Source organism: Phyllobates terribilis, unplaced genomic scaffold (genome assembly GCF_046119375.1).
Source record: "Phyllobates terribilis strain yellow unplaced genomic scaffold, ASM4611937v1 Scaffold_305__1_contigs__length_2280687, whole genome shotgun sequence".
Classification (NCBI taxonomy): Eukaryota; Metazoa; Chordata; class Amphibia; order Anura; family Dendrobatidae; genus Phyllobates; species Phyllobates terribilis.
In genome coordinates, this window is record NW_027363065.1 from 2,138,179 (window position 1) to 2,164,864 (window position 26,686).

The following is a 26,686-nucleotide window of genomic DNA, read 5'->3' on the forward strand; positions in this document are numbered from 1 at the left end:
ACTATAATACTGCTCCTATGTACAATAATATATTCCTGTACATAGGAGCAGTATTATAGTAGTTATATTCTTGTACATAGGGGGCAGTATTATAGTAGTTATATTCTTCTACATAGGGGCAGCATTATAGTAGTTATATTCTTGTACATAGGGGCAGCATTATAGTAGTTATATTCTTGTACATAGGAGCAGTATTATAGTAGTTATATTCCTGTCCATAGGAGCAGTATTATAGTAGTTATATTCTTGTACATAGGAGCAGTATTATAGTAGTTATATTCCTGTCCATAGGAGCAGTATTATAGTAGTTATATTCTTGTACATAGGAGCAGTATTATAGTAGTTATATTCCTGTCCATAGGAGCAGTATTATAGTAGTTATATTCTTGTACATAGGAGCAGTATTATAGTAGTTATATTCCTGTCCATAGGAGCAGTATTATAGTAGTTATATTCTTGTACATAGGAGCAGTATTATAGTAGTTATATTCTTGTACATAGAGAGCAGTATTATAGTAGTTATATTCCTGTCCATAGGAGCAGTATTATAGTAGTTATATTCTTGTATATAGGAGCAGTATTATAGTAGTTATATTCTTGTACATAGGAGCAGTATTATAGTAGTTATATTCTTGTACATAGGAGCAGTATTATAGTAGTTATATTCTTGTACATAGGAGCAGTATTATAGTAGTTATATTCCTGTCCATAGGAGCGGTATTATAGTGGTTATATTCTTGTACATAGGAGCAGTATTATAATAGTTATATTCCTGTACATAGGAGCAGCATTATAGTAGTTATATTCCTGTCCATAGGAGCAGTATTATAGTAGTTATATTCTTGTACATAGGAGCAGTATTATAGTAGTTATATTCCTGTCCATAGGAGCAGTATTATAGTAGTTATATTCTTGTACATAGGGGCAGTATTATAGTAGTTATATTCCTGTACATAGGAGCAGTATTTTAGCAGGTATATTCTTGTACATAGGGAGCAGTATTATAGTAGTTATATTCTTGTACATAGGAGCAGTATTATAGTAGTTATATTCTTGTACATAGGAGCAGTATTATAGTAGTTATATTCTTGTACATAGGAGCAGTATTATAGTAGTTATATTCTTGTATATAGGAGCAGTATTATAGTAGTTATATTCTTGTACATAGGGGCAGTATTATAGTAGTTATATTCTTGTACATAGGGGCAGTATTATAGTAGTTATATTCTTGTATATAGGAGCAGTATTATAGTAGTTATATTCTTGTACATAGGAGCAGTATTATAGTAGTTATATTCTTATACATAGGAGCAGTATTATAGTAGCTATATTCTTGTACATAGGGGGCAGTATTATAGTAGTTATAGTCTTGTACATAGGGGGCAGTATTATAGTAGTTATATTCCTGTACATAGGGGCAGTATTATATTAGTTATATTCTTGTACATAGGAGCAGTATTATATTAGTTATATTCTTGTACATAGAGTCAGTATTATAGTAGTTATATTCTTATACATAGGAGCAGTATTATAGTAGTTATATTCTTGTACATAGGGGGCAGTATTATAGTAGTTATATTCCTGTACATAGGGGCAGTATTATATTAGTTATATCTACTATTCTTGTATTATGCTTTCTCTTTTATTGCTCATTCTCGCTCTTTATGGTACAATCAGTATTTGTATGATTTTTGGGGAGCTGTGATGGCTTTTCTATTATATAGGGTAACGCAGAGGTGGCAGTGAGGGGCATGCTGAGGGAGTTTGCTCATCGGTGGGAGCAGCAGTCCGGAGCCCTAGAGGTGGAGTCTGTAGATTACATGGATGACGGGTCTCCTATCAAGCTGAAGGTGACGATTAACAAAGAGGAGGTAAAACAACAAGTCTCGCACTATAATGGACGGTAATTGCTGTAGTTTGTCAGTGTCAGGATTTGGTATAAATAACTGGTAATAGTGATGTCGTGTAGTGATGCGGGGGGCACAGATTGTGTCTTTCCTGGGCTTTATGATACATTTATACTAGAGAAGGACACATTTATTTGTATGGGACTGAACTGTACTTGAATTTTGCAAAAATCTGCATTCTGGAGAATATGGATTTTTGGTAATCCTCTTGGCGCGAATTCAGTGAAATGGCAGCCAGCTGCGGCCGCCATCTTACTGCACAGTAGAGGGCCAACAAAACGTTAAAAAGAGAGAAACCTCTTCGGCTGCAGCCGCGGCTCCCTGTCCTCTGTCCGCCGTGAGCAGGTCCTGGTGTTCACCGCTCGCAGCCTAGATCAACGACTGGCCGGAGTTGCGATGGAGGAGCGGACAGAAGCATGGAGTGGTTGTAGAGGTGAGCGGTGACGTCAGTATGAGAGTTATTTTTTTTTAGTTTTCACATTTAGTCTGCCCTGGGGTCTAGAAATAAATGCACCAAAACATCAATTTTGCCTGATCCGCTCATCTCTAATTTACATACAACTTTGATTATATACATAGTTTGAAAAGCCGAATAAAGACTTGCGTCCATCAAGTTCGACCTGTAAGTTCTGTAGTTGCTAAAGTTGATCCAGAGGAGGGCAAAAACCTCCATATTTCTTAAGCACAATATGAGGACATTTCACCCAACAATTTAAGGATAAATCATGTATTTTTTTTACATATTTTTGGAGCTGGTGATTTTTGTGTTTCCGACTCTTTACAAATAACTTTTCCACTACTTTACCTTATGCCCAAGTATTTTGGTCGGCATGGCTCCGTGTTCAGATTAATATTGTGTAATTCCTTTATACGTCTCTTGGGTGCAGATTGTTGTGTTTTTTTTTCTGTTTTTTTTTTAATTAAAAACAGAAATTTTCTGAGTTTTCTGATACATTTTCTCCACTTGTCGTAGGGAAGCGCGGTCTTTGATTTCACTGACTCCGGATATGAAGTCTTTGGGAACTGTAATGCCCCTCGAGCCATCACCCTCTCCGCCCTCATCTACTGTCTACGCTGCATGGTCGGCCAAGATATTCCCCTAAACCAGGTCAGCAGAGGAATCTCTCCACATGTATCACATGAGAGAAGTTAATGGATTATATGGGCACGGCTGCTTTCCCCAGAAGCACTCACAGTCCATGGGTTGTCGGGTGATTCATGCTGCCTAAATCACAGGCATGATGACTCGGACCTGGCAGCTTGGCTGCAGCTTGGAACGTTTTTCCCTGAATATTTCCAGCGTTTCAGAGGAAATATACAGTAGTTAGAGGTTTCGGTTAGGGTCATCTCCAGGTTTGGTTCCCAGCTCCACTCCAGGTGATTGAGAGGTTTTTCCCAATGCAAGAGACCTGTCAATCACCTAGAGCGGTGCTGGGAGAAGCCGCCGGAGGCAGCGGTGGACCAGTCTGATTTCTGGTTATGGTCCCCGCCTGGGTCTTCTAACTATATTTTCTCTGAAATGCTGGAGAATTTCGGAGAACATTATACCTGACTGCAATCGTGCAGCCGGGATCTGGTTCATGCTGTGCGTAGTTTTGGCAACATGAATCGTGCGAATGAAATAATGTATAAGACACAAACATAAAAGTCTCTATTAGAACCATCTTTATGCCTTTTTTTTTCCTTGAGTAAAGATAGGAAGGCTCAGATTCATTATTGTTTTTATTTTTGGAATTCTTCTAGGGTTGCCTGGTGCCCATTCGAGTCATTATCCCAAAAGGATCGATTCTGGACCCCTCTCCGGACGCTGCCGTTGTGGGGGGCAACGTGCTGACGTCACAGAGGATTGTTGATGTCATCTTTAAGGCCTTTCAAGTGTGTGCGGCTTCACAGGTGAGATGGGTTAGTGCAAACACAAATCATGGGTCAGGGCTCATTCACACGATTATGCCGCGCGCGCAGACCCTGTACTATGGGGCAAGGACTCATAACCCATTACGGACACTTTTCCGCATTTTGTTTCTTCCCCCCCCCCCCCCCCCAAGTGCCACCACTTTTCTTTATTTTTCCGTTGACCAAGTTTTATGGGGGCCCGTAGTTTTCGGGACGAGTTGTAAAGTGAATAGTGTGAATCAGAACTACAATATAATGGGCTGAAAAAAATCCAAGTGGGATGACACCATTAAAAAAACACAACTCCACAATTGTTTTTTTTTGGGTTTCATTTTAACAGTGTTTGTTACATTGTAAGAATGACCTGGAATCCTGATTCTCCAGGTCCATATGATTATGGAGATACTAAATTTGTAACGTTTTATTTTACTGAACTTTATGAAAAAAAAAAAAAAAAATGGTCTTGTGTCGCCATTTTCTGAGACCTGTAACTTTTTTATATCTTATTGTGAGCCGAGCTGTGGTTTTTACCATTCTACAGTACATACAACTTTTTATTGCATTTTTGGGTGGGATGTGATATGGTGAGGGGGTGAATATAATTGGAAATTTTTCCAAAATATTTTCACCCCTCTGCTGAAATCCCCCATGATGTATGAAGAAGCAGCAGCACGTCACCATAATGGAGTCCTTTTCTTCAGGGCTGTATGAACAACATCACATTTGGTAACCAGAACATCGGATACTATGAGACGGTGGCCGGCGGTGCCGGGGCCGGTCCACACTGGGACGGCAGAAGCGGAATTCATAGTCACATGACCAATACGCGAATTACAGACCCGGAGATTCTGGAGAAACGGTACAAGGAATAGCTCCTGAGCCTTTTCCCATACGTGCGGACCCAATGTGGATGTATTTTTTAATATGTGCCCAGAGGTTAAAGACGAAGTAAATATTTTTTTATTATTTTTTTTTAGCCATAACTTTGTAATTTATCTGATCTAGCTGTAGGGCGCTTGCATTTTGAGCGTTGTATTTCTCAAAGATGCCATTTTGAGGTAATAAGATCTAATTATTTACTCTCAAAGGTAAAAGTAAAAAGCAAGAGTGAAATTTTTTTTAATGTTCATTGTGTGGGGAAAATAGTTTCACTGTATTCCTACACACTTGTACACAGTTAAAGTTTTGTTTTATTTGACCCTTTTTAGTAATCTTGTGTAATAAACCTGCAATTTTTGGGTAGTAGATAAATCCCGAAAGCCAGAACAAAAAAAACAAATTTATTAGGGCAAATTGTTTTTTTTAATGATACTGTTGAAATTTTTCATTGGTAAAATATGGGGCCAACTTTTTTTTTGGGGTGGCAGGGGGAAAAAAGTATTCATTTCTGCCAATGTGGGGGAGGGGTATATTTATTCTCAAGTTATTGATTTTTTTTTTGATTTTTTTATTTCCTTGGAAGAGGATTTCCTTCTATAATGCTTTGCAGCACATAACATTCAAGGAAGAAATCCACTTGGATTAATATCTAATGAACATTCTAGTATATTCTCCTGCATGCGATTAGTAATAATCTAGCAGGGATCGGGCTCAGACATCGGCTCTAGATGTTTCCTGCAGTTTGTTCCTCTGCCCCTCTCTTAGGTATCCGGTGGTCCTGAAGCGTTTCCAGTTACGTCTGGACTCTGGTGGTCGGGGAAAGTTCTGTGGTGGTGACGGCGTCATTCGGGAGCTGCTGTTCAGAGAACGCGTCATCTTGTCGGTTCTCACAGAGCGAAGGGTGTTCCGACCCTACGGCATCCAAGGTGGCACGATAGATGGTCCTCATGATACAGTCTAATGTCACACTACCTAAACGCAGAGCTGTGGAGTCAATACATACACGGCAGACAGCTATCAATCCACTGGAGCGAGATGTGGTGAAGCCGGCCGGGGACGTCATCGGACCAGTCATATCTCTTCCTGTGGGCCCTGGACGGCTTTCAAACTTCACTCCTCAACACTGAAATCCTAACACCAAGAAGGAAAAGTCACAGAATTATAAAAATCATTGGATCAATAGACATGTTAATTATATGCAAAGCATGAAAAAAATGGAAAAAAAAATGTCAAAACATTTCAAATTATTCAGTATCTGGTATGTTTCTGTGCGGATATTACCTTTGACCGGATAACCGTTTTATTAACCTCAGTGATATAAGAGTTGGTGTGCTCAGTGCGTGTATAAGTCTGCAGTCACTTTGCGCGACTGCAGACTTATGAATCCACCCAGTGCAGACACTGTGCGCTGCGGGATTTGCCGGTTTCAGACTCTGTAACAGAGGGTGTGTATACGTTATACATACCTCCGGCCAGTGGGCGCAGCCTCGCTCTCCATAGACTTGTATTGAGCGAGGCCGCGCCTTTTAGTCGGACACACCTACTGGCCGTCCAAGTCACTAGACGGCGCGTGGCCTCACTCCATACACCTGTATGGAGCGATGCGGTGCCGGCTGCCCGGGTATATGTATAACATATACACACTCTCAGTTACCGAGTCTGACACCGGCGGATCCCCGCAGCTCACATCAATCCCCCCCAGCGCAGGTGCTAAGTCTCACAGAGTGACTGCAGACTTATCACTTTTGACCAGACAACTCCTTTAATGCTCGTCTGAAGAATGTTTTGATGCTGAATGCACTTGGGCAAATCACCAAGATCCACTGCTGGCAGCTCCTGTGTAATTACCAACCTTTGACATCTCCAATGTGCTCGTTGGGAGACAAGTCCAGAGACACGAGGGGCCATGGTAGCACGCTTATTCCTAGTGGGACTCGTCGCTGCAGAGGCGAGGACTCCATTGCCATATTGATCTGCACCACGATGGCCTTTGAGCAGAGTCACTTGAGATCTATGGATGCCTGTAGATGGCCATCTGGCTTGTAGCTCAGTGCCTTGCCAATGCCTTCTGATGGTTTGTGTAGAGACTGTTTGATGCCTGCCCTCGGGTATGTGACATCTACTTTCACTTGCAGTACAAAATGGATCACTACACGTCTTACTTCAAAACTGACAAGACCGTATGGGCAATGCCATGAGGAGCTTTCACGAGGGAATATCACACCGATCATAAACCCGGGATTACGGTGTGGGGTAGCCGGACTCTTCTAGTCTTCCTTCGGAGTACATTAACAGCTCGGCTTTACATTGATGTGGTCATGTAACCAGTGGTGCAGCCTTTTCTTTAACGAGTCCCATGAGCTGTTTTTTTAAACATGACACCAGACCACATTTTACTGTGAACCGCCTGCGTGCCCTAAACGTTATACCGCTGCAGCATCTCCAGACTTCTCTCCCATCAAGCACATCTGGACGTCATTGGTCAGTAAATACGCAAGAGCTGCCAGCAGCAGATCTTGATGATTTGCTCAGAACATTCGTCAGACGACCATTAATAATCTTAGTGATAGTAACTGAAGCTGGAAGTGTCGGTATTTCTGCACGTGGCTCGTACTCCATACTGAATAACTCAAGATGTTTTGAAAATTGTGTTTCCATTTTTTTCTTGATTTGCAGATCAGTGACATCCATCGATCCTGTGATCTCAAAAATTACATGACTTTTCCTTCTTGGTGTTGCAGCGTCAATGTTGAGTAGTGTATATTTTCTCTGTAACGCCATCGCTAAAGAAATACCTGGAGGCAAAATTGCGCAGCCAGACTCTGATTCGCGCCATCTGTGGTTCAGACAGCGTTAGTCTAGGTCAGTGTCACAGGATATGCCATTAATGGCTGTCACTAAAGAACCCGACAGGTGCTGGTTTCATCTCTGGTACCCTCAACTTTTGGGGAAAAAAATTATTTGCTCAACACCATTACAGATTACTAGCTGACTCAGTATCGGCAAATAAGAGGTCATTGGACCTGTGTTTTGTAAGGCGTGGGTTCTTGTGGATGTGTCACAAATATATCAGATGGCAATTTATTTTAACAACGTATAAATCACTTTAATTCCAGGTGGATCTCCTGGTGCTCCTGGGCTCAACTTCTTGCATCGAAGTGAAGGGAAAAACATCAACTTGGGTGGGAAAACTTCCATTTCATTAGAACCTGGGGTGAGAGAATGAAGGATTAATCTTCACTTGAATTTACACATTAATATTGCGCCAAATGTATGCGCTTCTCCCAGCCTCCTTGGTTCTCTTTTCTGCTTGGTTATCTTGTACAGGGATAAAGTTATTGCAGATGTTAGAGAGGCCTGGTACCTAAAGGCAAGACCAGCTCCATGTTTAGGTGGACCCCCTTTGCTTTCTATCATTTTCTCTTCTTCCAAGACCTATAATTTTTTTTTTATTTTTAGGTCCGTAGTGTTGTATGAATGCCTGTGGCCCTAAGTTACCATGTAGTAAATACCATCTGTCATTTCCTTTTTGGGGTCCTTTCTGATGTCTACATGTGAGACACAGAAGTCTCCAGCATCTTCCCGATTGTGGGATGCTGATAACTTGGTTATCACAATCATGTTGCGGGGGTATGATGGGTGACAGAACAGGCACCATTTCCAACCTCTTAAATGCTGCTGTCCCAACTGATGACATCTAAAGGTTGCGCGGGCCGTGTTGCAGATCTTCCGGAGTCACCTTTTGGTCTTGGCGCTTTACATTGCCATAACTAGAGATTAGAAATGAAACCCTTCATGTCATGTATCAGCTTTGGGGTCTGTACTTGGCATAACAGGAACTCCAGCAAATCTACCAGATGCTTTTCTTCGACATCACAACCCCAGGAACATTGGTCTGTTATGGTTGAAAAATAAAACGTACAATCTGTTTTTTTTTCACCCAGGACATATTCACTCTTCATACCCCAGGAGGGGGAGGGTATGGCGACAACAAGGCTGGTGATAATACACAGAAGCCTATAAAGAGTCAAAGTCGCAGCTTTGCAGAGCGAGGAAGTGTCTACGATTACCGCGTGGCTCAGGAGACTGTGTGAATCACTCCAGAAGCCTGAGACGACGAGATACACGACTGGGCGATAGGAGGCAGATGTAGCACTTTTGAGACACGATCTACTATCACTGTCGTATCAGATTATATGATAGAATTTTATTAATAAAAAATAAATAACGCTTTTGCAGAAATTACTCATTTAGATTTTTTTTTTCTTTTTTAATAATAACTTTTATAGAAAACGTAGATCTTGGTTAACAGGTAAACGACGCCGGCAAAGACCAACATGAAATAACATGCAGTGTCCGTCTGTCCATTCTAGACGTCTTGATGCCGGAGGTGACAAGCACAAGCATCCAATATCTTTCAGACACATTTATAATTTCAAAAATGAAATCGTATTATGTGAAAAAATGTCAGTCGTGTACCAGTGGTGTTCTTCAGGACACGGCGGAGTGACCGACAAAGAAACCCGACTCTTACACAGTTTGTTTTCAAGAAAAACGTATTTTAACCAGACAATGGCAAATGTATGCAGAATGTTATGAATGTTTTCTAAACGTCTGGAACCCCTGTGCTATACAGCGTGGCACTCAAGTGATCGGGATTTCCTCTTTTCTCTAGACGTTTGCCTCTTGGTGTGCCTGTCTAAATCAGCCCGCTACTACTGGCTTGCACGCATACAGTTAATCCATTTCTCAGGGTGTAACGTAGAGAGTAGTCTGCAGTACAGCACCAGAGTTTACAAACTTAACGTCTCCCTCTCTCTTCCCATGATGTCTTCAGTGAATTTGGAGGAATAGTCCATTCTCAATTGCATAGAAAATACCCCAAAAAATTACTATGACGGCGGTTTAGCCTTGAGTGAAGTCTATCACAGTTAAATACCTGTCCAATAATACAATACTCCGCAAAAACTTTCTCCTGAAACAGAATGAAGTTCAAGTTTTGGTCCGGAGTCCGTTTTGTGCCATGTCGGCACCTGAGTGTGATTTGTGTTTTTGGCTATTAACCCCTTTACCCCCCAGGGTGGTTTGCATGTTAATGACCAGGCCAATTTTTACAATTCTGACCACTGTCACTTTATGATGTAATTACTCTGGAACGCTTCAACGGATCCCCCTGATTCTGAGATTGTTTTTTTGTGACATATTGTACTTCATGATAGTGGTAAAATTTCTTAGATATCACTTTCGTTTATTTGTTAAAAAAATGGAAATTTGGCGAAAATTTTGAAAATTTTGCAATTTTCAAAATTTGAATTTTCATGCCCTTTAAATCAGAGCGATGTCACACAAAATAGTTAATAAATAACATTTCCCACATGTCTACTTTACATCAGCACAATTTTGGAACCAATTTTTTATTTTTTTTTGTTAGGGAGCTATAAGGGTTAAAAGTTGACCAGCAATTTCTTATTTTTCCAACAAAATTTACAAAACCATTTTTTTTTTTTAGGGACCACATCACATTTGAAGTGACTTTGAGGGGTCTTTATGACAGAAAATACCAAAAAGTGACACCATTCTAAAAACGGCACCCCTCAAGGTGCTCAAAACCACATTCAAGAACTTTATTAACCCTTCAGGTGCTTCACAGGAATTTTTGGAATATGGAAGAATAAAATGAACATTTAACTTTTTTCACAAAAATGTTACTTTAGACCCAATTTTTTTTATTTTCACAGGGGTAACAGGAAAAAAATGGACCACAAAATTTGTTGTGCAATTTCCCCTGAGCACGCAGATACCCCATATGTGGGGGAAAACCACTGTTTTGGCGCACTGCAGGGTTCAGAAGGGAAGGAGCGCCATTAGACTTTATGATTGTAAAATTTGCTTGAATAATTAGTGGACGCCATGTTGCGTTTGGAGAGCCCCTGATGTGCCTAAACAGTGGAAACCCCCCACAAGTGACACCATTTTGGAAACTAGACCCCTCAGGGAACTTATCTAGATGTGTGGTGAGGACCCTGAACCCCCAAGTGTTTTACCAAAGTTTATAACATGGAGCCGTGAAAATAAAAAATTTGGGGCTAAAACATAATTTTTGTGGAAAAGGTTTGATTTTTTTTATTTTCACAAGGGTAAGAGGAGAAAATGAACCCCAAAAACTTTTGTGCAATTTCTCCTGAGTACGCCAATACCCCATATGTGGGGAAAATACAGTGTTTGGGCACGGCATAGTTCAGAAGGGAAGGAGCACTGTGTGACTTTTTGAACGCAAAATTGGCTGGAATAGAGAGCGGACGGCATGTCGTGTTTGGAGAGCCCCTGATGTGCCTAAATAGTGGAAACCCCCATAAGTGACACCATTTTGGAAACTACACCCCTCAAGGATTTTATCAAAGGGTATAGTGAACATTTTGAACCCAGAGGTACGACACAGAATTTGATAACATTGTCATCATATTGAATAAGTTGTCATTAGTCTTGAGCGCAAGTGCTCGCTACTTGAGTTTGCATCGAGTACTCAGGTATGCACCATGTATCACTGGTGCTCAAGTGAAATGCTCGAGTCCCCGCCCCGCATGTTTCACGGTTATTAGACACCCAAAAAAAAACATGCGGGGATCGCTCGCGCATGGCAGGCAATCCCCAAGAGGTTTTTTTGGCCGCGAAGCATATGGGGCGGAGACTCGAGCATGTCACTCGAGCACCCTCGATACTCAGTGCATACCCGAGCACCCGATGCAAACTCAAGTAGCGAGCACTTGCGCTCAACACTGGTCGCCATATCTTAATTTTTTTATTTTTGTTTCACTTTTGTAAAAAATCCTAACACAACCCTAACCCTAACCCTAGCCCAACCCCAACCCTAGCCCTAGCACAACCCTAACCCGAGAATTTATTTTTTACGCCATTCCTCGTGCGGTATAAGTGATTAGACGACTATTCTTTGGGTCGGTGCGATTACAGTGATACCAGAATCATATCGATTTTTTATGATTGACAGCTGTCACACACAAAAAGACAAATTTTTTTTGTAAAATCTAGTTTTTGCATCGCCATATTTTGAGAGCTATAAATTTTTCCATATTTTGACCGACAGAGTCATGTGACGGCTTGTTTTTTGCGGGATGAGTTGACATTTTTATTGGTACCATTTTCAGGCATGTGACATTTTTTGATCGCTTTCTATTCCGATTTTTGGGAGGCAGAGAAAAAAAATTCCTGAATTGTTGTTTTTGGTTTAATTTCTTTATGCTGTTCCACGTGTGGTGAAATTTATAAGGTAGCTTTATTTTGGGGTCAGTACGTTTACAGCGGTACCACATTTATATAGTTTTTCTATGTTTTGGCGCTTTTACACAATAAAAGCTATTTTATAGAAAAAAAAATTTTTTTTGCATCGTTTTATTCTGAGAGCTATAACTTTTTTATTTTTCAGCTGATGGAGCTGTATGGCAGCTTGTTTTTTATAGGACAAGATGATGTTTTCAGCGGTACCATTTTTATTTAGATTCGTCTTTTTGATCGCGTTTTATTCCATTTTTTGTTTGGCAGTATGATGATAAAGCATTGTTTTTTGCTTTTTTTTTTTTTTACCGTGTTCACTAAAGGGGTTAACTAGTGGGACAGTTTAATAGGTCAGGTCGTTCCGGACGCGGCGATACCAAATATGTGTACTTTTATTGTTTTTTTGGGGGGTGGTTTTCATAATAATATTTATCGATCAGTACATTATATTTTTATTTTTGGTGGATTTTTTTTTTTTTTTTTAAATATTTTTACAATTTTTTTTTTCACTTTGACATTTTTTTTACTTTTATTCTTTGTCCCACGATGGGACTTTCACTTTTTTTTATTCTGATCACCTGTATAGCATAGGGATGGAGCACCATTCCTCTGCTATACAGGCTGTCAGTGCTGCAGATGCGGAAGATATTTTGGTCATGCGCAGTGCATGACCAAAGTATCTTCTGCATCTGCAGCACTGACAGCCTGTATAGCGAAGGAATAGTGCTCCACCCCTATGCTATACAGGCGATCAGAATAAAAAAAGTCTGGTGACCCAGATGTTGTCATGACGACATCGGGTCGTCATGGCAACATCTGGGAAGCCGCGGCAGACAGCGCTGGAGGCCGGCAGGAGAGGTCAGTATCCTGATCACCTCCCCTTGCCACCACAGTGCTGCAATCGACTTCGATCGCAGCATTGCAGGGGTTAATGTGCCAGGAGCGGTGTGGGACCGCGATCGCAAAGACGTACTAATATGTATCAGGCTCTTAATACGTATCTGCGCCCTGGGCTTTAAAGAGGTTAAACAAACAGACAACGTAGCAGCAGATCCATAAGTCCTGGATGCTTAAAATAGAAATAAACGTATCTTGCATCAGTCAATTTGCCTAACTACAGGCTATGCCTCATCCTTAGATATTTTGGCGCCAAAATGTTATGTGATGCATGCACAGTTACTCACTGCCCTTCCACTGCCCCTCCAACCGGTGAGCAGTACCAATGATGCTTGTGGCTTGAGTCCTCAGTGGCGTCCTTCACCTCTCACTGTGGGTCCAGGCCTTTAAAGTCTTAACCGCGTTCCTGACAGTAATCTCCTGCAATCTGGAGAGGTTCTGGTCACGGGCAAGTTCAACTCCAATCTGCCACTTCTCTGCTGTCTGTGGGATTCTCCCAGACACAGGTGCTGCTGGATCCCTTTCCAGCACGTCTTTCACTGTTTAGGCCATCTCTAGACTAAACACAAGATGGCTACATTTCCTCTTCCTGTGTCCCATGAGTCAGACTGTAACCCCTCCTCTGACAATTCTATATGCATTACACAGTCTTTCAACAATACTTAAGGAACAGCAACATCTTGTGGCCAGATAACATCATTGGAAAGAAGCAAAATCTATTTACAAGTACAGTGTTACACTGGTAGGAATACAAGTATACACCACTATACCAATATGGATTGACACGCATCTCACAAAAGCTCATCTTACATGAACAAGATAGAGGAAAGAAAAGGACAAGACTGTAAAGAAATAAAAGCGATGAGAGAACAAAGATGTGAGATGCAGAAACTTATAAAGATGAATTATGAAAAGGTCACCCTTCCTGTCAATCACGTAAGAAGGCCGTAGAAGATTTAGGCAATGACAAGGGATATCATGTGTTGACGTCTTTTGTTCTATGGTCGTTGGGTGCTGTAATCTTCTGCATGGACACTACATTTAACGCTTCAACCCATAAAAGCCTATTAAGAGATGATGATGATTTCCAGAGTCTGAGGATAATTTGAAGCAGTGCAAGAATAAATTGTCTCAGTAGCCCACGTTTGATTACAGGGATGGGGCTGGGGAGCTGAGACAACAAAGCCATCTCCAGTCATATGGAGATTAGTATGACACAACGTGATGTACAGTGGGTACGGAAAGTATTCAGACCCCTTTAAATTTTTCACTGTTTCATTGCAGCCATTTGGTAAATTCTAAAAAAGATCATTTTTTTCTCATTAACGTACACTTTGCCCCCCCATCTTGACTGAAAAAAGCAGAAATGTAGAAATTTTTGTAAATTTATTAAAAAAGAAAAACTGAAATATCACATGGTCATAAGTATTCAGACCCTTTGCTCAGTATTGAGTAGAAGCCCCTTTTGATCTAGTACAGCCATGAGACTTCTTGGGAATGATGCAACAAGTTTTTCACACCTGGATTTGGGGATCCTCTGCCATTCTTCCTTGCAGATCCTCTCCAGTTCCGTCAGGTTGGATGGTGAACGTTGGTGGACAGCCATTTTCAGGTCTCTCCAGAGATGCTCAATTGGGTTTAGGTCAGGGCTCTGGCTGGGCCAGTCAAGAATGGTCACAGAGTTGTTCTGAAGCCAATTCTTTGCTATTTTAGCTGTGTGCTTAGAGTCATTGTCTTGTTGGAAGGAGAACCTTCGGCCAAATCTGAGGTCCAGAGCACTCTGGAAGAGGTTTTCATCCAGGATATCTCTGTACTTGGCTGCATTCATGTTTCCTTCAATTGCAACCAATCGTCCTGACCCTGCAGCTGAAAAACACCCCCATAGCATGATGCTGCCACCACCATGTTTCACTGTTGGGATTGTATTGGGCAGGCGATGAGCAGGGCTGAATACTTTCCGTACCCACTGTATAGTGAAGTAATCTCCTTCCACAGTAATAAAACCGGAGGAAAACTCCACTAGACGTGGAGATGTGCTTCAGCTACAGGCTCAATGTTACAAGTTAGAGGCTGAGGAAAATATTATGTACCTTTGCAGGGTCCTACTACACTATTGGAAAAGGATCTGAGCAATGAGTTCCTGCAATCTATGGGAGACTGATAACACAGGTCTGAAAGGGTAAAAATTGTTTGAAAAGTGAGTGGTGGTTGCCATCTACTTTCGATCGCTGAACTCTGTGAAATAAACTGTATGTGATGGAATTTTGACATTTTTACTAACGCTGACTCCATAGGCTTTTACTTGCACCATACTTTGACCACTTTGTGTGACCTTTGCTGGATGATTTTTGTGTTATTGGATTGTTTAGAAATTAATGGATTGATGAACGGCGATTGGCTGCTGTGGGCAAAAAAAGATTTTCTTAACCCAGCTTCCAAACAGCGTGGTGGTGTTCATAGCATATCTTTCATTTTACCTCATCAAGAACTGACAACGGATTCCCATAGCAATCAATCACAGTGCAAAGGCAGACTTTCTTTGAGACAGTTCATGAGAGTGTGGTGCTGCGCTGCTTACCACGATTCTTTTCCACATTTAGTGGTTGTGGTGGATTAAACTTCTGTTTCAAACAAAGTGATCTACAAGGGGGTGTTCCAATTCACCCAACAACTTATTTGCGTTTGTTTTGTAGTGAAGTAACAACGAAGGAATATTACGGACTTTGTCAGAAAAATGTATTATGGGTAACTTTGGTGTAAAATTAGGTGATCAGGGCAAGTTGTGAGCTCCACGTGCAGTGTGTTAGGTTCGTGTAGAAGAACTACGACAGTGGTCTAAAGGGAAGAAGGAGCTATAGTTTTGGCGTGCCTATTTGGACTGAAACACAAAATCATAGAGATGACTGCTACTTTTGTACGTGCAACGTAAAGGGATTCAACTTTAAAAATAAGGAAATTATATACCCGGACCTCCTGTCAGCGATTCGCCTTGTGCCTCACAGTCCAGGAATACCTGTCCCTCCATCTCTGGAGAAACTTGAAGATACACTGCATTTAAAACATGAATAGCAGGATTCTGACAAAGACTTTCACACTAGTCCCAACAAGCCACAGCTTTTTTCACATCTCGAATTAAATAATTTAGTCAGGAACTTGGAGCCTCCTAGAACTTTTAGGCTTTAGCCTAAAGGAAAAGAACTTACTAGCCCCTGGTACCTGTTTTTCATGGTACAGAAGCAGAGAAAAGGAATTTCTTCCATATTTTCTCAAGACGGTGCTCTAGTGTATTGCAGTGATTTTCCTGGGCTCATGGAAAAAAATGTAACATTGAGTCAATGTGAGTGAATGGAGACTATTGATTCATCAAAAAAAAAAGTCTGAAAGCTGTGCTACTGCACAGTGGCAGCAAGTATGCTTGAATGCCTGTAAGGGATTCTGTGCACTTGAAGGAAAGCTAGGAGAATTTAGACTTTATTCTCAAGAAACGTAACTACAAGGATGGTCCATATGTGGTGATCTGAAAGTTCTCCTAGCTCTTGGGCAGCAAGGAGGATGCACAAAATAGCAATGCTTTTTGTGTGAATGGGACAGCCTGGATAGAATTCTTCGTTCACCAACTTTCTTGGCTCCAGCAATAACCTCTTTAGTTGATCCCGCTAAAGTTCTCACTCCATATTAAGCTTGGACTGATGAAGCAGTTTTAAAAGTCTTTCCTCCTTTCACTAGAGCTTTTACAAAGTACCTGTGTACCAAGTTTCAGGGACTGTTCCTTCAGTTGTGCTTTGAAGGCATTTTTGGCGGTCCAGAGATCCGGAAACTCACGAAGGACAAATTGTTCGAAACAAAAAAAAAAGCTGTTGAGGAAAGGCCTTGGGATTCTTTTAAAGGAGTCATGAAACATTTTGGATCATTGTAGTTACCTAGAAATTTCAAGTCCATCGTGGAGAACATGCTGAAATGTTTCAAAGCCTTGCGTTGTCTGATAAATTTGAAGTTACATTTTTTACATTCCCATTTGGACTAATTTCCTGAAAACCTTGGTGCTGTTAGCGAAGAGCAAGGAGAAAGATTATCAGGATAACAAGGAGATGAAACGATGATACCAAGGTAGATGGAACGTGGACATGATGGGGAGGTGGGGTGGGGGAGCTACTGCTGGATACTTCACAGAAAATATCTGCAGGCCTTTTATAAGAGAGAAGGCATTAAAAGAAGCTTTGAAAAGAAAAGGAAAATGTGCAAGAATTAATTTTAAAGTTGTAGAATGAATGTTCAATAAATTTTTATATATAATATTTTGTACATTTTTGGCTACAATAAAGATTTTTTTTTGTTCATCTCACATCTGCGTAATATCATTTGTGTTTTGTGCAAAAATCAATACATGATGGGTTAAAAAAAATGAAGTTTTTTTTAATTCAGGACATAAGAATCAGTTATTGAATTTGAAAACACTTTCATAAACCCAAATCAAATTTTTCATACCTGTGTGATATGCAAGACTCGATCTACAGCTCCTGGAGAATTGTGCAACCAAGTTTTTCTCCCATTAAAGAACAAAAAAATATATATTTTTTAGAGTCCCGCGCAGGCAATATGTTGTAGAACAAAAACTGTGTGTTGGAGCATCAGACTCCATGTACAAATATTCCAATGAGGTAAATGGAGCTGAAAGGACTGAACCCAATGTAAATGATTTCAGAAAACTGGGTAATCATACCAACTTCATCCAGGCTCCCTGCAGGAGACCACGAGCCACCTATATCTGCTAATGTCAGAAGGTAGCGCTACAGCTCTGGTATCTTCAGCACTAGATCTGATGGACGGCAATAAAAAGGAGCATGTATCATTAGCAGCCGTATGTGCAGCGGTATCACATATCCTCCCCGTAAGCTTTATCTGTAGTGGAGAAGTCTCTGCATATAGAGGACAATAATAATGTCAGGAGCTGGTGCTGCTCCGTACCAACAAGTCATGTGGCCAGGCTGCGAGATACCGCTGGTGTCCATAAGCCATATCCTCCTCTGCTGGGGGAATACAGCTTCATTCATAAACATTCTCATTAAGCGGTAAAATTTTTAGTTCTAATCCGGCTCTACAGAACAATGGAATAACTTCCATAGATCTCCAAAACTATCAACCACGGAGGACTCTTCACTAGTTTTGAGCATTCCGATACTGAAATATCGGGTATCGGCCGATATTCGCTGTATCGGAGTTCCGATACTTAATTCCGATACTTTTACAATATCGAATACCGGAATCGGAAGTTCCCATAATGCCTGCGCTCTGCAGTGTCTCTGAAGGATGACAAGCTGGATGGCAGCGCTCAGCTGCGATCCAGCCTGTCATCAGAATGCCATCCCAGCTTGAAAGAATTCTCCTGATTGTTTAATAGCCGGCGGGCGGTAAAAAGCCGCCGGCTTTTAAACAAACACACAGCCCCATACAGCTTCCCCGCAGCCTCCCACCCTGATCCTCCGCTCCCCTCATCCTGATCGTAAGTTAGGACCGGGCGGGGAGCGCAGCGCCAAGGAGCGGGGAGCGAAGGACCCGGGCGGGGAAGCCGGCAATGAAAAGACTTCACAGCCGGCTTTCCCATTCTGTGCTGCGCTTTCCCGCCGGTTATTTCAAATGAACAGCTGAGGTATCAGGTGATGCCGATCAGCTGTTCATTTGAAGTAGCCGCGGTGCCCTCAGAGGGTTCATGTGAGTTCATGCTTGACTGCATTGCATGAACTCACATGAACTTTCCCACGGCCGCACAGGTCAGCCTCACCTCCCAGACCATCAGCCTGTCATGATTAGTGTGTGCGCGGTGTCTGTGGGTGTCTGTGCGATGTCTGCGAGTGTGTGTGGGTGTGCGCGGTGTCTGTGCTATGTCTGCGGGTGTGTGCGTGCAGGCAGACATAGGCCGATGTGACACTACTACTCCCATCGGCCTATGTCTGTCCCCCGTCCACTCGTGCCAGCAGGATCAGCTCGATGGGAGCAGTAGTTCCCATCAGCCTGATCCTGCTATTTAAATTGCCCTACTGTGTCCCCAATAAATTTTAAATACATGTCATTGGTGGCCAGTGGTTACCTAAAATAAATTAGTTTATACATTACCTGTCCCCGCCGATCGCCACCTAAAATAAAGTAAAAAATAAAAAACTACACCTATACTCACCTAGACACCTAATTCCCCGAAGCCATCGATCTCCTGTAATAAAATATAAAATAATAAACCACAACCTTATCCTTACCCCTCCGTAGTAGTCCACGAGTGTCCCACGATGATCTCCAGTTTAGAGCAGCCACATAGAATGTGACCGCTCTGAACCGCTGCCGCCGCTAGAATGACGGGGCCGTAAGGGTTCGCCGGAGTTCAGACAGCGCTGCTCCGGTTAGCTCCTTTACAGCCCTGCTGTACCGTGAGAAATTCCCACGGTACAGCAGTGCCGTAAAGGAGGTCTCCGGAGCTGCGCTGCCTGAATGCACTCCGGTGACCTCAGTCAGTGGCTCCCGCTGCCGGGAGCGGACGTGTTCCCGGCAGCGTGAGCTTACAGCAGCCATGCACAGCTGTCACCATCTCCAGATGTGACAGCTGTGCATGGGAGATCAGCGCAGGAACGTGGACAGGTAACTATTTTTTTTTAGTAAACTAAGAATTAAATAAAATGGTGTGTTTTATTTCAAATAAAAATTTTTTTTCTGGGTGTAGTGTGTGTGTTTTCTTTTTAACACTTTGTAGGTTAGTAATGGGGGTGTCTTATAGACGCCCATCATTACTAACCTGGGCTTCATGGCAGCTGGCGCTGACATGAACCCCACCACTATTTCCCCCTGCCACCGCACCAGGGCAGCGTGGAAGAGCGAGGCTAAGTGCCAGAATTGGCGCATCCTATGGATGCGCCATTTCTGGGGCGGCTGACGGCTGGTGTTTCTAGCCTGGGAGGGGGCCAATATTCATGGCACTCTTCCTGGGCTATTAATATCAGCCCCCAGCTGTCTGCCTAGCCTTTGCTAGCTATTAAAATAGGGGGGACCCCACGTCATTTCTTTGGGGGGGTCCCCCATTTTAATAGCTGGTAAAGGCTAGGTATTCAGCTGGGGGCTGATATTAGTAGCCTGGGAAGCTCCGTGGGTATTACCCCCTTCCCAGGCTTCAAACATCTGCCCCAGCAGTCTGCTTAACCTCCGCTAGAGACTAAAATTATGGGGGATCCCACGCCAATTTATTTTTTAATAAATCCTTTATTTTAACACTAAATGACACTTGAGGAGTTAATAAAGATGCAGTCCCTAAATTATTATTTATTTTTTAATTAATTTTTCCCAAAAATTTTGACGTGGGCTTTGCCATATTTTTGTATGCCAGCCAGGTACAGCATCCAGGAACGGGCTGCCCCCAACTCCCAGATGCCTAATTGTACCTGGCCGGACACAACAATATAGGGAAGCCCTTTTTTTTATTATTATTTCATTAATTTCATGAAATAAGTAAAAAAAAAAAAAAAAAATATGTGGGGCTTCGCTCTATTTTTGTGTCCAGCCAGGTACAACTAAGCAGCTGGGGGCTGGAATCCACAGCGCAGGGAGGCCCAAGCTTTGTGGGCCCCCCCCTGCTGTGAACTGCAGTCCGTAGCCACCCCATAAAATGGCGCGTTCATAGAAGCGCCATCTTCTGGCGCTGTATCCAACTCATCCAGGGCCCTGGTGCGGTGGCTCACTGGGTAATAAAGGGGTTAGGGCCAGCTTTGTATTATCCGCTGGCCCTAAGCCCGAAATTCATGGGGTCACGCCAATATTAGACATGACCGCCATGAATTTCTAGTAAAGTATTTAAAAAAAAACACAACACCCAGAATAAAGTCCTTTAATTGAAATAAACACACAATTCTTTAATGTTCTAAATTAAACCATACTTACCGTCACGCCCATTCCAGCTGAAGCCAACGATCTCCTGCAATAAAAGTAAAATAATAAAGCAACATCATCCTTACCTTTCCATGGTTTCCAGGACAGCTTCAGCTCTGCTACATCGAGATGACAGGCTGGATCGCAGCAGAAAGCTGCCATCCAGCCTGTCATCCCGCAGACACTGAGAAGCGCAAGCATGCTTGCTCTCCTCAGTGTCTGGCTGTGACGGCATCCAGATGAGCCGACAATGAACTCAGCTCACCTCATGCACGTCACTGACAGCGTGGGAGAATTCTCCTGCGCATGCGGTGAGCGTGAGAGACTCTGCTCATCTGGATGCCGTCACAGCCTGACACTGAGGAGCGCAAGCTTCTCAGTGTGTGCGGCATGGCAAGCTGGATGTCAGCTTTCTGCTGTGATCCAGCCTGTTATGTGAATGTAGCAGAGCTGAAGCCGTCGTGGGAACCATGGAAAGGTAAGGATGATGTTGCTTTATTATTTTATTTTTATTGCAGAAGACATTGGCTTCAGCTGGAATGGGCGTGATGGTAAGTATGGTTTAATTTACAACAATAAAGAATTGTGTGTTCATTTCAATTAAAGGACTTTATTCCGGGTGTTGTGTTTTTTTTAAATACTTTACTAGAAATTCATGCCGGTCATGTCTAATATTGGTGTGACCCCATGAATTTAGGGCTTAGGGCCAGCGGATAATAAAAAGCTGGCCCTAACCCCTTTATTACCCAGTAAGCCACCGCACCAGGGCCCTGGATGAGTTGGGTACAGCGCCAGAAGATGGCGCTTCTATGAACGCACCATTTTCCGGGGTGGCTGCAGACTGCAATTTGCAGCGGGGGGGGGGGGGCCCCAGAAAGCTTGGGCCTCCCTGCGCTGCAGATTCCATCCCCCAGCTGCCTAGTTGTACCTGGCTGGACACAAAAATAGGGAGAAGCCCCACGTATTTTTTTTTTTTAATTATTTCATGAAATTCATGAAATAATAAAGAAAAAAAGGGCTTCCCTATATTTTTGTGTCCAACCAGGTACAAATAGGCAGCTGATGGTTGGGGGCAGCCCGTTCCTGCCTGCTGTACCTGGCTGGACACAAATATAGTGTGAAGCCCCACGTCAATTTTTTTTTAATCATTTCAGGAAATTCATGAAATAATTAAAAAAAAAAAAAAAAAGGGGGGGGTTCGGCCTATTTTTGTGTCCAGCCAGGTACAACTAGGCAGCTGGGGCTGGAATCCGCAGCGCAGGGAGGCCCAAGCTTTCTGCCCCCCCCGCTGCAAATTGCAGTCCGCAGCCACCCCGGAAAATGGCGCGTTCATAGAAGCGCCATCTTCTGGTGCTGTACCCAACTCATCCAGGGCCCTGGTGCGGTGGCTCACTGGGTAATAAAGGGGTTAGGGCCAGCTTGGCATTATCAGCTGGCCCTAAGCCCGAAATTCATGGGGTCACGCCAATATTAGACATGACCACCATGAATTTCTAGTAAAGTATTTAAAAAAAAAACACAACGCCCAGAAAAAAGTCCTTTAATTGAAATAAACACACAATTCTTTATTGTTCTAAATTAAACCATACTTACCATCACGCCCATTCTAGCTGAAGCCAACGATCTCCTGCATAAAAGAAAAATAATAAAGCAACATCATCCTTACCTTTCCATGGTTCCCACGACAGCTTCAGCTCTGCTACATCGAGATGACAGGCTGGACCGCAGCAGAACGCTGCCATCCAGCCTGTCATCCCGCAGACACTGAGAAGCGCAGGCATGCTTGCGCTCCTCAGTGTCTGGCTGTGACGGCATAAAGATGAGCCGAGGTCATGTCCAATGAACTCGGCTCACCTCATGTACGTCACTGACAGCGTGGGAAAATTCTCCTGCACTCATCGCTTCAGTGTGAGAATTCTCCCACGCTGTCAGTGACGTGCATGAGGTGAGTTCATGTCCAATGAACTCAGCTCACTTCATGCACGTCACTGACAGCGTGGGAAAATTCTCCTGCACTCAGCGCTTCAGCGTGAGAATTTTCCCACGCTGTCAGTGATGTGCATGAGGTGAGTTAATGTCCAATGATCTCAGCTCACCTCATGCACGTCACTGACAGCGTGGGAGAATTCTCACGCTGAAGCGCTGAGTGCAGGAGAATTTTCCCACGCTGTCAGGGACGTGCATGAGGTGAGCTGAGTTCATTGGACATGACCTCGGCTCATCTTTATGCCGTCACAGCGAGACACTAAGGAGCGCAAGCTTCTCAGTGTGTGCGGCATGGCAAGATGGATGTCAGCTTTCTGCTGTGATCCAGCCTGTTATGTGAATGTAGCAGAGCTGAAGCCGTCGTGGGAACCATGGAAAGGTAAGGATGATGTTGCTTTATTATTTTATTTTTATTGCAGAAGACATTGGCTTCAGCTGGAATAGGCGTGATGGTAAGTATGGTTTAATTTAGAACAATAAAGAATTGTGTGTTTATTTCAATTAAAGGATTTTATTCTGGGTGTTTTTTTTTTTTTTTAACTTTGACTATGGGGTTAGTAATGGGGGTGTCTTATAGACGCCTCTCCATTACTAACCTGGGCTTGATGTCAGCTGGCATTATAAGCTGACATCAACCCCAGCCCTATTACCCCACTGCCACCGCTACAGAGCAGCGTGAAGAGCGAGGCTAAGTGCCAGAATTGGCGCATCCTATGGATGCGCCATTTCTGGGGCGGCTGACGGCTGGTGTTTCTAGCCTGGGAGGGGGCCAATATTCATGGCACCCTTCCTGGGCTATTAATATCAGCCCTCAGCTGTCTGCCTAGCCTTTGCTAGCTATTAAAATAGGGGGGGACCCCACGTCATTTTTTGGGGGGGGTCCCCCATTTTAATAGCTAGTAAAGGCTAGGTATTCAGCTGGGGGCTGATATTAGTAGCCTGGGAAGCTCCGTGGGTATTACCCCCTTCCCAGGCTTCAAACATCTGCCCCAGCCGTCTGCTTAACCTCCGCTAGAGCCTAAAATTATGGGGAACCCCACGCCAATTTTTTTAATAATAAATTCTTTATTTTAACACTAAATGACAAGTACAGTAATTAACACTGTCACTGTACTTCATATATATGTGACTGACATGTTTCTATCTATCTAATCTATGTGTGATTCTCTATTCTTTCTGTTCTAAATTGTCGGGTACCGGTGTTGCCGCTGCTGAATTGCCGGCTTTTCATGTTTCACTGTGAGCACTGTTCCCATCGATTTGGGCAATCACTGCAATGCCACAACCACCATGGCTGTGGCATTACAGTGAGTGGCAGACAATCCCTGCATGATTGGTGCTCTAAATAGCGCCAGACATGCAGGACACGCTTTTGGTGCACGAACAGTTATTGAACATAACCTCGAGCAGCCGAATTTTTTGCAAATCGTTCGGGTTCGTCGAACAACTCGAACACCGCCCAAAACAGCTCGAATTTGAGATTGGCGAACAGTTCTAGTCGAACACCGCTCATCTCTAGTAGCGAGCACTTGCGCTCAACACTAGTCGCCATATCGTCGTCTTTTTTTTTTTTTACTTTTGAAAAAAATCCCAACCTTAGCCCAACCCCAAGACTAGCCCAACCCCAACCCCAACCCTAGCCCTAGCACAACCCTAACCCGAGAGTTTATTTTTCATGCCATTCCTCGTGCGGTAAAAGTGATTAGACGACTATTCTTCGGGTCGGTGCGATTACAGCGATACCAGAATCATATCGGGTTTTTAAGATGGACAGCTGTCACACACTAAAAGACGCATTTTTTTTTTATAAAATCTAGTTTTTGCATCGCCATATTTTGAGAGCTATAATTTTTCCATATTTTGGCTGACAGTCATGTGACGGCTTGTATTTTTGCAGGATGAGTTGACTTTTTTATTGGTGCCATTTTCAGGCATGTGACATTTTTTGATCGCTTTCTATTCCGATTTTTGGGAGGCAGAAAAAAAAAATTCCTGAATTGTTGTTTTTTGTTTAATTTTTTTATGCTGTTAAGCGTGTGGTGAAATTTATAAGGTAGCTTTATTTTGGGGTCAGTACGTTTACAGCGGTACCACATTTATATAGTTTTTCTATGTTTTGGCGCTTTTACACAATTAAAGCTATTTTATAGAAAAAAATATTTTTTTTGCATCGTTTTATTGTGAGAGCTATAACTTTTTTATTTTTCAGCTGATGGAGCAGTATGGCAGCTTGTTTTTTATGGGACAAGATGACGTTTTCAGCGGTACCATTTTTATTTATATTCGTCTTTTTGATCACGTTTTATTCCATTTTTTGTTTGGCAGTATGATGATAAAGCATTGTTTTTTGCTTAGTTTTTTTTTTTTTTTACCGTGTTCACTAAAGGGGTTAACTAGTGGGACAGTTTAATAGGTCAGGTCGTTTCGGACGCGGCGATACTAAATATGTGTACTTTTATTGTTTTTTTGGGGGGTGGTTTTCATAATAATATTTATCGATCGGTACATTATATTTTTATTTTTGGTGGATTCTTTTTTTTTTTTTAAATATTTTTACAATTTTTTTTTTTTCACTTTGACATTTTTTTTACTTTTATTCTTTGTCCCACAATGGGACTTTCACTTTTTTTATTCTGATCGCCTGTATAGCATAGGGATGGAGCACCATTCCTGTGCTATACAGGCTGTCAGTGCTGCAGATGCGGAAGATATTTTGGTCTTGCGCAGTGCATGACCAAAGTATCTTCTGCATCTGCAGCACTGACAGCCTGTATAGCGAAGGAATAGTGCTCCAGCCCTATGCTATACAGGCGATCAGAATAAAAAAAGTCTGGTGACCCGGATGTTGTCATGACGACATCGGGTCGTCATGGCAACATCTGGGAAGCCGCGGCAGACAGCGCTGGAGGCCGGCAGGAGAGGAGTATTCTGATCACCTCCCCTTGCCACCACAGTGCTGCGATCGACTTCGATCGCAGCATTGCGGGGGTTAATGTGCCAGGAGTGGTGTGGGACCGCTCCCTGCACATAGCACCGGGTGTCAGCTGTGACAATCAGCTGACACCCGGCGGCTATCGCTCCCGCACAGCCAGTGTGCGGGCGCGATTGCAAAGACGTACTAATACGTATCAGGCTCTTAATACGTATCTGCGCCCTGGGCTTTAAAGAGGTTAAACAAACTGACAACGTAGCAGCAGATCCATAAGTCCTGGATGCTTAAAATAGAAATAAACGTATCTTGCATCAGTCAATTTGCCTAACTACAGGCTATGCCTCATCCTTAGATATTTTGGCGCCAAAATGTTATGTGATGCATGCACAGTTACTCACTGCCCTTCCACTGCCCCTCCAACCGGTGAGCAGTACCAATGATGCTTGTGGCTTGAGTCCTCAGTGGCGTCCTTCACCTCTCACTGTGGGTCCAGGCCTTTAAAGTCTTAACCGCGTTCCTGACAGTAATCTCCTGCAATCTGGAGAGGTTCTGGTCACGAGCAAGTTCAGCTCCAATCTGCCACTTCTCTGCTGTCTGTGGGATTCTCCCAGACACAGATGCTGCTGGATCCCTTCCCAGCACGTCTTTCACTGTTTAGGCCATCTCTAGACTGAACACAAGATGGCTACACTTCCTCTTCCTGTGTCCCATGAGTCAGACTGTAACCCCTCCTCTGACAATTCTATATGCATTACACAGTCTTTCAACAATACTTAAGGAACAGCAACATCTTGTGGCCAGATAACATCATTGTAAAGAAGCAAAATCTATTTACAAGTACAGTGTTACACTGGTAGGAATACAAGTATACACCACTATACCGGATGGATTGACACGCATCTCACAAAAGCTCATCTTACATGAACAAGATAGAGGAAAGAAAAGGACAAGACTGTAAAGAAATAAAAGCGATGAGAGAACAAAGATGTGAGATGCAGAA

At 42.8% G+C, this 26,686-nt stretch overlaps 1 protein-coding gene across 2 annotated transcripts in view; it reads left to right on the forward strand.

The window, feature by feature from the left end:
- LOC141220973 (5-oxoprolinase-like) overlaps positions 1 to 8,924 on the forward strand; it is an 84,434-nt gene extending 75,510 nt beyond the window's left edge. Inside the window, exons 21-27 of one of the 2 annotated variants that reach the window (XM_073666432.1) lie at positions 1,725 to 1,871; positions 2,881 to 3,015; positions 3,651 to 3,800; positions 4,502 to 4,659; positions 5,445 to 5,605; positions 7,796 to 7,893; positions 8,624 to 8,924. In XM_073666432.1, coding sequence (XP_073522533.1) covers positions 1,725 to 1,871; positions 2,881 to 3,015; positions 3,651 to 3,800; positions 4,502 to 4,659; positions 5,445 to 5,605; positions 7,796 to 7,893; positions 8,624 to 8,773 — 999 coding nt within the window. In that variant the 3' untranslated portion in view covers positions 8,774 to 8,924. The remainder of the gene's footprint in view (positions 1 to 1,724; positions 1,872 to 2,880; positions 3,016 to 3,650; positions 3,801 to 4,501; positions 4,660 to 5,444; positions 5,606 to 7,795; positions 7,894 to 8,623) is intronic. The other variant, XM_073666433.1, reaches the window with a different exon arrangement.
- Positions 8,925 to 26,686: the final 17,762 nt, after the last annotated feature.